The sequence below is a fragment of the Typopeltis vanoorti genome, chromosome 4 (genome assembly GCF_054136105.1).
Source record: "Typopeltis vanoorti isolate ZY-2024b chromosome 4, IOZ_Tvanoo_1.0, whole genome shotgun sequence".
Classification (NCBI taxonomy): Eukaryota; Metazoa; Arthropoda; class Arachnida; order Uropygi; family Thelyphonidae; genus Typopeltis; species Typopeltis vanoorti.
In genome coordinates this window covers 132,740,872-132,753,589 of record NC_143552.1, presented here as the reverse complement: position 1 = coordinate 132,753,589, position 12,718 = coordinate 132,740,872, and the positions used below count along the sequence as shown (strand labels likewise).

Below are 12,718 nucleotides of genomic sequence, written 5' to 3'. Positions count from 1 at the left end.
CTGTCACCTGTGTATGAGACTGGATAACTCACCTTCAACTACAAAATCCCAATAAAGGTTCATGTACTAGATGAGATTCAAACTCAGATCTTGCCAATTAATGGGCTCTAAATATAATAATTGTAATATAGTAATTATACATTTGTAGATTTAAAATTATAGTGTTCAAAAGTAACCTGAAGATGTTTAGTGCTTTTTCATAATTTGTTATCTTGGTAAAAACAGTATTGATTACTATTGTATTTAATAAAGTTAACTATACATTCTACTTTATTCAACATCTGAATTCATTATTTATCATATTTAATTAGTATCACCAATAAAATATAAAATCCAGTCAACTTATATGGACAGGCTTACTCATTAAAAACCTTTAAACACTAATTAAGATTATTAGATGTGTTGAAATTCTAATAAAGAAATGTAATTTATAATAAATACATATATATATATAACCATTACAGAATGTAAATTACATAAAATTTAACAGACAAAAGAAACATGAAACTGTTTATTGACAATGATTCATTTTATATTAAGGTATGCATCAGTATTTACAAAATTACCATTCTCTGTATTGTTTAAAAGAAAAAATTAGGACATGGTCAAAATTCAAATTAAATAATAAACATAAATTATTAAAAACTTAAAGTTCTTTACAATTAAAGAGCTAAGATTAAAAGTGCACAATAAAAATCTTTATAAATATTGCCATGTTATAAATGTTTTTGATAAAATTAAACAGGAAATTTCATGTCCAGAATATTAAATATATCTGTAACAATAACTTTATTCAGATGTGATTTAACACACTTAAGCTTTACATATTTGTACAAGTTACTTCACTTTAAGTGGCACCCCAACTAACAATTACAGTGACGCAGAAAAAGCACCTAAAAAGTTCAAACAAACTGGGCAGTTTTCTTCTCTTCTTTGAGCATCCTTACTGGCCGTTACTGTAAGCAGAACAATTCTCTTGATGCATGTTTAGATAGTAATTTTTCATTCACTCTCACCAAACACACAAAATTCATACATCATTAATAATTATCAAACAAAATTTAAAAAAAATCTGTAATAAATAAAGTATATTAAAAATAACCACACTTATTTCTTTTAATATTCAACATAATTTCTAGTTTACTGTCTACAGTTCAGAAAAAAATATATATAAAATTAGATTTATTATATGGAAGAATTTTTTTTTTATTTTCCTGCAAAATAGGTATTTTTTAATTGACTATTACCAATGGGAATTTCAGACAAGAGACATTGCAGTTTCTTAAAATAACTATCTCAGGAAAGGAAAATAATATATATATAGAAGAACAAAAGATGCTAAAATTAACCACACGATTTTCTTTAATATTTAATGCACAATAAAACTTCTACTTTAATGCTTACAAGATGAGAGTATGTTAAAATAGATTTATATAGAGAAGAATAAACATATTTTGATCTGCCTTCAAACTAGTTAATTTTTTATGACATATTCCCAATGAGAAGTATTTTAGTAAAAAGCAAATAATCTTAAATAATCATATCATCAAAAAATAACTATAATATATACATAATAAGATTCTTTAACGGAACAAGCAAACATTTCTTAGATTCAAAAATTTATTAGAGAAAACAAAAGTGAAAAAAAGAATTATAACAAAAATGTGTAATAATAAATTAAAATTCCAAAAAATGCCAAAAATTTTAAAAACTATATTAATAAAAAATAAAGATTTTGGGTTTTGTTTTCATACAAATTACAGAACAATTTAATGCCTAAAAATTTCAGAAACCTTTAAAAAATGAAAATAAAGTAAAATAATTAAGTATATGCCAAAAAAATCTTGAATGCTTAACTTCATGATATTTTACAGCTACTTTATTTATTTTGTTAATTTTTGCTGCATAACATAGCTATAAAGTCTGTGGGAAATCCTAAAACTGGATATCCAAGATATACCAATTTTAAGGGGGGGGGGGATTTAAATGTCATCAAATGTGGCTGTTTCAAGATTGACGAGAGAATTAAGATCAAGTTTTTTTTGCAACAAATGAGAATTTTGCACAAATAGTACAACAGTGATCACATCCAAAAAAAAAATTTTTTTTTATCTAAAAGTAATGCAGTAGTTTTGAAATTAATAGAACAAATTATATGATTTTTTTCCTTAAAAATAAAATAAGATAAAATAAATCAATAAAATAAATTAAAATATATAGTCTAAGTCTTCAAATAGCAAAATTACAAAATTTATTGTTATGTGTCCATAGCAAACATTTAAGTTAGAATACTTAACTCAAAATTTTATTTGATAATTAATATCAAATGATTTTTTTTTTTAATTTATGAATTTGCCAATTACAAGAGAAAAGAAAACATGCACTTTCTTGGGGTATGCATTTGAATTCCTAAATTTTTATATGATTATACCAGAAAAGGGTAATCTTATTCCTCAGTAATTTCATCATTCTTTTGATTATTTGGGAGTCTCCATAACCCTGATAGTGGTTTCTCCAGAGTCGCTGTTTCATCAGAGGGTAGGTAGGAGGCTCCCCTGTAATGTAAAAACCATACTTAAAGATGAAGCTAACAGCCAAATATTGAGTAAGAATTAACACCATGAAGACTTAGACAAATGCATCCATCTTAATGAATGATTCATTATACATGCAGGATAAAGGAAATATGCAAAACACCAAGAAAACCACATGCTTTTTTATTCTAACTCCATATACTAAAGGTTATTATACTATTTATAAGTTCCCCAATTAGTACTATGGATAAGAAAAGAGAAATTATGTGATGTAAAGTCATTAGCCTCTATATAGGAGTTTCCCAATCATGAAGTTACTTCACACGCAACCTTTGTTTGCTTATATTTGGATAAAGGATTAAACCAAGAATATAATTTATGTAGAATAAAATATATAATTTTCAACAAAAATAAATTATGTTGAAAATCTTACTGCAGCTCTAGTGCTTACCCCATCCAAGTCTAGGAGTTTTCTCTTTAAAAATCAATCAAGATTATAACTACTTTATTGAGTTACAAAAATAAGGAGCTCACTGTTTGTTTGTTTTTGCTTTTTTGAACTGATATATATGATATATATGGGTTGCTTAAGAGTCAAAGCTGGATAAACGGAGGACACCTTCATATAGCCTTTAATAAATGTGGTAAAGAAACAATTGGGGCTTCTGACCTAATGTCCAATCCTAATGTTCATGTGGTGTGCTCTGTTAGTAAGTATCTACTGGATACTGTACTGAGCAAGGATGGGCTGGCACTCTTAGACTTAGCTGACTAACTTGTAATTTCCATTGCCTCAAACCAGAAATAAACATGTGGTACAAACGTTGAGATTTCGTGCTCACTCAATAAACAAGTCCCCATTGTTTTCATCAGGGAACCAGGACTAACAGTGTACAGCCAGTTAATGAACAAACACAACAGAAGAAACAGACAGGAACCATCAAGATAAGGAGTCTCAATGGAAAGGAAATAGAACTTGTAGAACTGGAAAAATACCACATGGACTTAACTGATGTTACCGAGACAAAGAAGACTAAAACAAGTGAGATCCTACTAAATAAAATAAATACAGGATGCTATATATTCATGCAATAATCACCATATATGTAGATAAACTTCTTGATTGGAAGTTTATTTTGCACTTGGTTAGACTATAATAAATTTAGTTTAATCCTTTATCCAAGTGTAAGCAAACAAAGTTTGCACCTGAAAATATCTTCAGGACTGAGGTAAGATGGTACATCCCTTGGCAACTCGTAGCAAAGGTGGACCAAACTCTCATCACTCCTTGCGGACATGTATACTGCTATGCATTAAGGGAAGGGCCACTACTCAGACTGGTTTCGACCTTTATTGAGGTCTTGTAAGTGGGAGGTAGACCCAGAGTGGTGATACTCAGGCAGAAGCAATGGAGAAGTCATATTGACCTATACGAGTTGCCAACCGGTGTACCACCTTATTATTAAATTACTCTGGACTTAGAGAAAGATGTTGGAAGTTTATTTTGCACTTGGTTAGACTATAATAAATTTATTATATTCTTGATTGGAAGGCAATTTCAAGAAGAGTAATGTGAACCAACTTCAAAATGGGGGGAATGGACAATGATACCTATTTGTACCTATGAAACAGAAAGTTCTCCCAAGGAAGAAGTAGAGGAATTTTTCAACTCATTAGAGCATAGCAGGCAGCTGACATATATAACATGGAAAAGCTGATAGTTATTGGAGATCAACAGCAGAGTAGGGAATGAATCCTATCAGGCATATACAAAAGTTTTGGATAAATCTGGAGAAAAGGGAAAGAGGAATGGCAAACAACTGATGGATTTTTGTTTAGGTTATGGACTATCATTACTAATGCCATGCTCCAACATAAAGATGGCCACAAGTTCATATGGAGAGAAGACACAAGAAATAAGAAAAGCCTCACTGACCAGCTGTATCCTATACCAGCAGTGATATCGCCATGCTGGTATAGGATACAAGAGTACACAAGAGGATCTGAAACTGGAAGTTGTCATCACTTAGTTTTAATTAAAATAAAAATTAATATCACATTGCAAAGAAGAACATGTAAGAAAGTTTTTAAAATAATTAAAGTTAAGGAGCACTTACAGGTGAACTGTAGACTCAACTGTGCAAACACTATTCAAGAAATAAATGAAACAGTTTGAAAAAAAAAACAACAACCTGTAAGTGCTCCTTAACTTTAATTCTCAGTGGTAAGCCATAATATAGAAAACTATAAAAGTTTGGACTTGCCGAACTTTTATAGTTTTCTATATTCGGCATGAAACTTTTAGATAGATTTTCAATCTTTGAGTTTCTTATTCGACTAAGAAATGTTGGATTCAATATCCACTTAATTTGAATAAATTTAATTCGCCAAAGTGAAGCCTATTGGCTCTTTATCTCAGTAATTTATTAGCGCACCTTTTGATGACTCGTACAGTAGGGATATAAGCTTTTGTATTACTGCAACCTTGGTATTTACATCTGGGTCTACCTACTCACTGATGAGACCTCAAAAAAGGTCGAAACCGGTCTGGGTAGTGACCTCCCCCCCATAACATAATGTATAACATCATACATCTCCTAAGAGATGTGTTTTACATTATGGGAAAATACTAAGGACAGTGATCGGAGCTTACTCCACCTTTACTATGAGTTGTCCCAGCATGTATCACCTGTTGGCTTACGCTTGGACTCGGCGAACTTTTATAGTTTTCTATATTCGGCATGAAACTTTTAGATAGATTTTCTATCTTTGAGTTTCTTATTCGGCTAAGAAATAATGTTGGATTCAATATCCACTTAATCTGAATAAATATAGAATGACCATAAATACGGACAAAACAAAAATCCTGGTAATTGGGAAAAAAAATGGAGACAAAGTAAACCTCTCCTTGAATGGATCAACAATTGAACAGGTAAAGCAATTCAACTATTTAAGATCAGTAATAACAGAATACTTTTAAAATACGAAAACTGGGTCTTTGAGATGAATGTCTAAGAAAAATAAAAACAAAATGGACAGAAAAGAAAACAAATGAAACTGTAAGACAAGACCTAAGCTATACAGACTCATTAATAGACGAGATCAAAAGAAGACAACTTCAATGGTATGGACATGTTGAGAGAATGCCACCAAAAAAGGCTACTCAACCTCGCTCTATATGCAAGATTAGAAGAAAAAAGGAAGACCAAGAACAAAATGGATAACATCAATAAAGGTTAATTCCAGATTACAAACTTATAGACAGCTCACCAGCCATGCAAGAAACTGAGACTCCTGGAGGTTGCTGTGGAAACATGGAAGACAACCTATCCCCAACAGAAGAGAACAGTAAGTAAAAGTTGAAAAACACACACTAACAAATAAAGATAGGTTAATAGCCCTCTTTATATGATTTTGGTACAAATGGCCTACTGCACTCTGATCTGGTAATCAGTGTTTCCTGGGATGAGAAAGTGTGAGAGGACTCAGACATGGAAGACAAAGATAACAGATCTATGGAATAACTTCCTATAATGACAGAGTGAAAGTCTGCAGGGTTACAAAAATTTGTTGTCAAGGAGGGATCGCAACAGAAACATGTTACTAAGATGGTATTCACAAGATAGATGCAGAATTTTTTCAATATATAAGAAAAAAAAAATTTTCTACAATACACTGAAAGAATTCACATATGGATGATGAGTGTAAGTTTTTTCTTTTTATGAGAGTAAATGAGCCAAACAGTTACCAAAGTAGCTGTGAATGTATTATCAGTGAATGAGTTTAAGGAGAGCATGACAGGTGCTGTGTTAACTATGGTTAATGTGGTTATCCTATGAGTCAATGGACTCCAATGTGATGCTCAGATAATTATAAAATGAAGTAAATGTATTTAGTTCAAATAATGTGCATTGTGAAGGGAAAAAAAGCAAACCCACTTTAAGTCAGGAATAATATATATATATATATATATATCAATTTTTTTTTTCAAGTTTGATACTACGAAATAATTACAACAGAAAACTATCTAATGTTTGGAAGATTTTCATAATTTAATTAAATACAACACATATGATAAGCCCAAGATCCTGAATACTTAATATAAAATTAACACTAGTTAATAGAATGGGGTAAAAAAATAAAGTGTAACCTATGTCAACAAGGCAGATTTATGAAATTGTTTCTATTTCTACAATATTTCTGTAGCAAGCAGGAATGGGGATCATAGGATGTCACATGAAAAGAAACTAAAAACTGTGATGCAAAAAAAGCTGTCTATATATTGGATTGATTCTTCAAAATAAATCAGTCACCTGGTGCAATTATATTTCCAAAGCATATTTTAAAAAGATTCTACATTAGGATGGGGGGGGGGGAGAGAGAGAAACTCTGGCTGACAACATACAAACAACATGAACAATGAACTTATAAGGAAAGCATTTCTGCAAATCCCTTGTAAAACCATATACCAACCTCTCAGAAGGAGTTTCAGATTATTAATATACACCTCATCTAAGGTACTAATGTTTGGTTGGTTTACCTTTCACTAATGAAATTATCATTAAAAAAAAGACTGCAACTGTACCCTTACAATAGTTGGGCACCTTTTGGAAGATGCTACAAGTCAAGCTGCATGGCATTTGCAGAGGAAATGTTTATGTGACTGAAGAACGATGACCAATAGTGGCAGAAACTTGTTTATGGATTAGGCAATGATTCACATTACTGGTACAGTAAATTTGTACAATGTGAGAATTTGGGATTCCGAAATTTGCATGATACTGAACATGCCTAGGACAGTCCAAGGTGTCGATTAAAGTTCAATAACAATATCAGATTTGTCCCCCCCACCCCCCAATCAGCAATAAAGAAAACACCAAGGCATGCTCTCCAGCTGAGGGCAGTGCGGCAAATGGAAGATGTCAAACACAACAGTGACATTTCACAATACCCCTCCCCCTTCCCAGAGTAAAAAAAAAAAAAAAAAAAAAATTCACCATGATGCTTTTCAAGGATTTTGGCCTAGAGTGGCCTATTCCAGCCTTAGAAGTCATCGTTGAATCTCTTTAAGGCCATCCTGATTTTCTTTTTTCTAATGGTTTGGAATTTAAGACTTGTTTTGGTAATCTTTCTGTTTTCGTGTTCCATCCATTTATGTTTATATTTTTTTATTTTTTTCTATTACTGATTCCTGGTTTAATTTTTTTCATAATTCTTCATTTCTTTTGTGATCGAATAGAGTATATTTTGCAGTTTTTCTCATAAACTTCATTTCAGCTGTTATTAATCTTCGTTTGTCTTTTTGTTTTATAGTCCAGCTTTCACTTCCATAATAGGACTGGTACGGCTAATGTATTGTAAACTTTTAATCTTTGTTTTTGAACTAGGCTAGATTTAAACATAAAGTGAATTACACCTGTAAAAAAAAAAAAATCAGGAAACATGACACCACCAGACTTCTTTTTTGTGAAAGTATGCAAAAGAGATGATAATACCATACAGAGATAACAAGGATATGAGGATAAAGCAATGCTAACATGCTAATAATCATAAGGAGAAGTATACTGCAAACAATTACATGTGTACCTATTGATATAAGTTACATTTTTTCCTTATGCAGTGCAACTTTTTCTTTCTATTTCATAGAAACGGCACAAAAAATTCTGATCTTCATAACACTTCTGCTACTTTAAAGCAATAGTACTTCATTGCTTATTTGAGATCTTATTTGTAACCCACTAGATGTTATAAATATTCATCTTCTCCTACTGTGTTAGGCTCAAAAGCTTGTCATTTCTAAGTTAACTTTGCATTACAGAAATCTGATTGTTATGATAGGCAGTTAATCCTATCTACAGTATATATGTCCTTGGTTGTGTTGTCTGACTAGCATATCTTTCTTGAGGGATGAAAAGCCCTGACGCTTCATTATGAGACTGCTAACTTACCTTCAGTTGAAAATGCTTTATAAAGGTTTTTCAAACTCTAGGTGGAATCTGAACCCAGATCATTCCAAACAAAGGATATATCTTCCAATGTCTGTCTGATGTTACAATTTGATATTTTTTTAACTGCAAATATAAGGACTGTCACTCTCAATAACAACAACAAAAAAGAAAGAAAGAAAATAAATAAAAATAATAAATAACATCAAAGGGAAGAATGCAGAAATTTATCGATTATTAAACAGCAACCAACAAAACACTGATTATCTTTGCACCTCTGTTATTTTCAATAGCACTATTATATCCAAGTTGGCAGAACCTATGACACAAATCAAATTCCATAGAAGAACTAACAGAGAAATACTAACAAATGTTTGATGGCTCATAAAGTGAATTCTACATAAACATAAATTTTATGTAGAAACTTTTTTTATGTGGCTTACACCCATGAAAGGTTGTAAATACATTAGCATCATGGATGGACTAAGAATATTTTTACATAATCCCGAAATCCTATTCTAGACTTAACATGGAATGTTTTCAAGCCACTTCAAGGCCTTAAATAAATGGGGAAGTGATAGTCTTACATCAAGTGATGAAATCATCTCCCACCTAAAGACAATTGTAAATATTAAAATTCGGATGGATTCAAATCCTCAGCTTGTTAGTTGGAGATTGAGTATGTTAACTACTCAAGAAACCAGGACAGTAAATGATCACAAACATTAGAGCTTTTAATCACTTTTCCTATTGAATAAACATTAAGTTTCACCTCCACAATGAAATGTTCATTTAGTATTCTGTATTACATATCAACTGTCATCTGTATGTCTTCTCATTGTGGTTAATTTCAGACATGGTCTGCTCTCAACTCACAATAGTTAATCAAGGCTTTCTACACACCATGACGATTACAATACTATATGATAGAATGACCTCCAGTAACTCAACGTCCTCTTATAAAGATATTCTGTTCTGAATGGACCATACTATATTGCCAGTCCATCTCATGTCCTACCAATCATTAGATGTAAAGCCTGTTCTAAATGTTGCTGAACATTGATTATGTGCTCACCTGAGCAGATCTCAATCTTCTAGTTTGTTTATTGTAGACTCTGCCTAATATATATAGTGAGCAGATGTGGTTCCTTTTGGTGATATAATAATCTACAGTGCTTGCTAACTCACTCTCAACTGAAAAGCACTGATAAGGGTTGTTTGCTACATGGGATTTGAATCCAGATCTTTCCAACCAAAGGGTTTTGTCAAAACTGATTGAACTATAGATGCTTTTGGTGATAGCAATAACAACTGGAGTTTCATTGCCAATATAAATGCAACTTATAACATTTTCCATGAATGTTTACAACATGGAAAACCAACCTAATGAATCATAGCCAGTTTTGTGCATATTTCTAATCTAGGGTATTCTCTGAAGAGTGCCATGTTTAAAATTTTTTTCAGTGCAACCACTGAGATATAAATGTTGTAAAATAAAATTCAGTACTTTTCTTCTGCTTGATTTTTTTTTTTTGAATAGGTGCTAATGTACATACAGAACGTCATTCATAGCATTTTTATCATTCCTCTTTTTTCTTTTTGCATGCAGGATGATGATGATGATTGGAAATGTATATGTATCTTTCCATGTAGGTGAATGTATAATAAAAATCTTATTGGTTGGTTTTGTTTAATTGGCAGGTTTAGGTAGGAAAACTTCCCATCTTTTGAAGTTCTGTTTTAAAATGGATTTTTGGGTGTCACCGAGGAAGGAAATAAAATAAGACAGTTCTTCCATACCCTAAAAAACCAATGAGCTGTACACCTTTCATTTAGCACTACAAATATGATGGCTTAAATGGTACAAAAAAAAGCAAACTCATTTAAATGCTTCATATAAAATAATGCTAAAAGAAGAGAAATGGCAAACATTTCATAATTTTGTTCCATAATTTATGTATATATATATATACTGTATATATATATATATATATATATATATATATATATATATATATATGATTATCAGCTATGGTGACTCAGTATGTAGATATGTTCATATTATTTACTGACTGAATTCCAAGAATTAGAAAAACAAATTAATTTAACATACAACATGTTTCGTCAGAATGCTGACTTATTCAGGTGCGAGAACATTAAAAGCAAACATAAAACACACTGTAAAGAAACATTGTACCACTACAATAACAGACTATGAACTGAAGCTATAATCCGGGCTAAAGTTCTATTGTTAGGCATATGTGAGTGGTGAGCGTGAGACTTCATGAGTGCACCAGTATCTGATAGCAGAGCTATGTGAGTCTGCCAAACTATAACTAAGGTTTAAGTGAGAAGAGTCTAGGGTAATTTCTTTGGATTCAACTATGCGGCGTTCTACTTTATCGTGGTATATATATGAATGTTTGATGTTGTATTCCAGTCAATTTCATGTTGGCGGCCTTCATTATTTGTGTTCACTGAGAATGGGACAAGGCTTGAGAGGGCGCTTGCACTGGTTCTGCTATAAGCAATGTCTCTCTGATGTTCTTCAAGACACAGGAGGATGGACTTCTCAGTTTGGCCATAATATGGCTTTCCACAGTCACATATGATTTTATATACACCTGGAAACTGAAGATAGTTGTGAGCCTGTTTTGGTTGACTTAGAATTGATCTGAGTTTAGGAAGAGTAGAAAAGCACATTTTTATATTAAATTTTTTCAAAATTCTTCTTAGTTTCTGGGAGAGCGAGCTAATGTACAGTAAAGAGATATAACCCTTGGGGTTGTCCTGTGTCTCCGTATTGTTTTGAGGATGGCAGTACGGTTGTTGATTGATAGTTTTTGAAGAGTAGCCATTATTTATGAAAGTTCTTTTGAGATGTTGCAGTTCATTTTTTAGCTCCTCCTCACCTGACAATACAGACCTGGCACGATGAGCCGGAGTGGAGATGATACCTAACTTCTGTGCTGGATAGTGGTGTGATGACGCATATCTATCTGTGTGCGATGATTATCTGAAGATCGAGATTTTTAAGGAGTCAGACATCTTAGTAAGCTCGATGTCTAAAATGGGCAGAGATTCATTTTCTTCAATTTCGATGATAAAATTGATGTCTGGGTGGAAGTTGTTTAAGTGATTTAATATATATATATATATATTAACTGATTTTATATATCAGTATCAATTATATAAGGCATTAATTGATTTTATATATATATATAAAATCAGTAAATGCCTTTTATTTCCTTAGAGGATATAGGTGAGGCCTTTTAACCGTATCTAGCTTTTGGAGATCGAGTGGGCAGTTCAATCTCCACTGGTAACCAATCAGAGATAGCTGACTCAAGACTATCACTAATTATAGGTGCAAATGATGAAGAGAGATGCAAACAAGTGCTGCCATCTCTTGGTACCTAACCCTAATATGATGTTATTGTCTGAAATAATGTGGGTTCTACAGTTGATTTTCTTGAGTTTATGAGATGAAAAACCTGAGTTTCCAGGAGAAAAAAACCCCACTTACTTGTGCCGGAGACTGACTTGGAAACTGGTTGAAGAAAGGCTTAGAAAAAGTTCCTACAGTCGGAGAACTCTGCACTAAGCAGACCAAAGTCTATCTTCAGGCTGCTTAGTGCAGAGGATGAAAATGCCATGCCACTGAATATCAGGCCCACACACGAAAAGTCACAAGATCTATAGCCACATGTAGGCAAGAGGAATCTGTACACTTTTTTTTTTTTAACTGAAAGTTGCATTCTTTGGAGAAGGCAGAATGGGGAAGACTGTTCAAAAGAAGAGGTAGATGGAATGGAGGCAGAGAAGTTGATTTGGTGAGTTTTGAGCTGGACTGACAAAGGGTATCTGATTAACAGTAGCTCTTGTTCTTATGATTTTGTAGGAATAGTGGTCAATTCAGCAGAGCAATGGTCATGAAAATATCTATAGAAAATGCATAAGTTGTAAACTAAATGTCTATGGGAGGGATTCAAGTGGATCTGTAAGAAGGGGATCTAATTAACCACACTGTCTTCATCTGGACAGAATCAAGCAATCTTAGAGACGATTTTGGTGTGAGCAAGATTCCATGGTTGGGCAGATTTGGGATTTGTAGAGTTGGCAGCTGTAAAAGCATCAATTAGTGTCTTGAGTAAAGTATGTTTGAGTTTTCTGGCAACTGCAGAAGCTATAGTAGAAATGTGTTTGTGCCAAGAAAGGTTGAGGGTATAGGTCAGTCCA

The 12,718-nt window shown here is 32.4% G+C and overlaps 1 protein-coding gene across 2 annotated transcripts in view; it reads right to left on the bottom strand.

The window, feature by feature from the left end:
* Positions 1–497: 497 nt before the first annotated feature.
* The window catches only part of LOC150107685 (protein RER1-like), a 121,780-nt gene continuing 109,559 nt past the window's right edge, over positions 498–12,718 (bottom strand). Inside the window, exons 9-10 of one of the 2 annotated variants that reach the window (XM_090392006.1) lie at positions 2,432–2,555; positions 498–956 (exon numbers count right to left, since the gene is read on the bottom strand). In XM_090392006.1, the coding sequence (XP_090248132.1) occupies positions 2,447–2,555 (109 nt within the window). In that variant the 3' untranslated portion in view covers positions 498–956; positions 2,432–2,446. The remainder of the gene's footprint in view (positions 957–2,431; positions 2,556–12,718) is intronic. The other variant, XM_090392007.1, reaches the window with a different exon arrangement.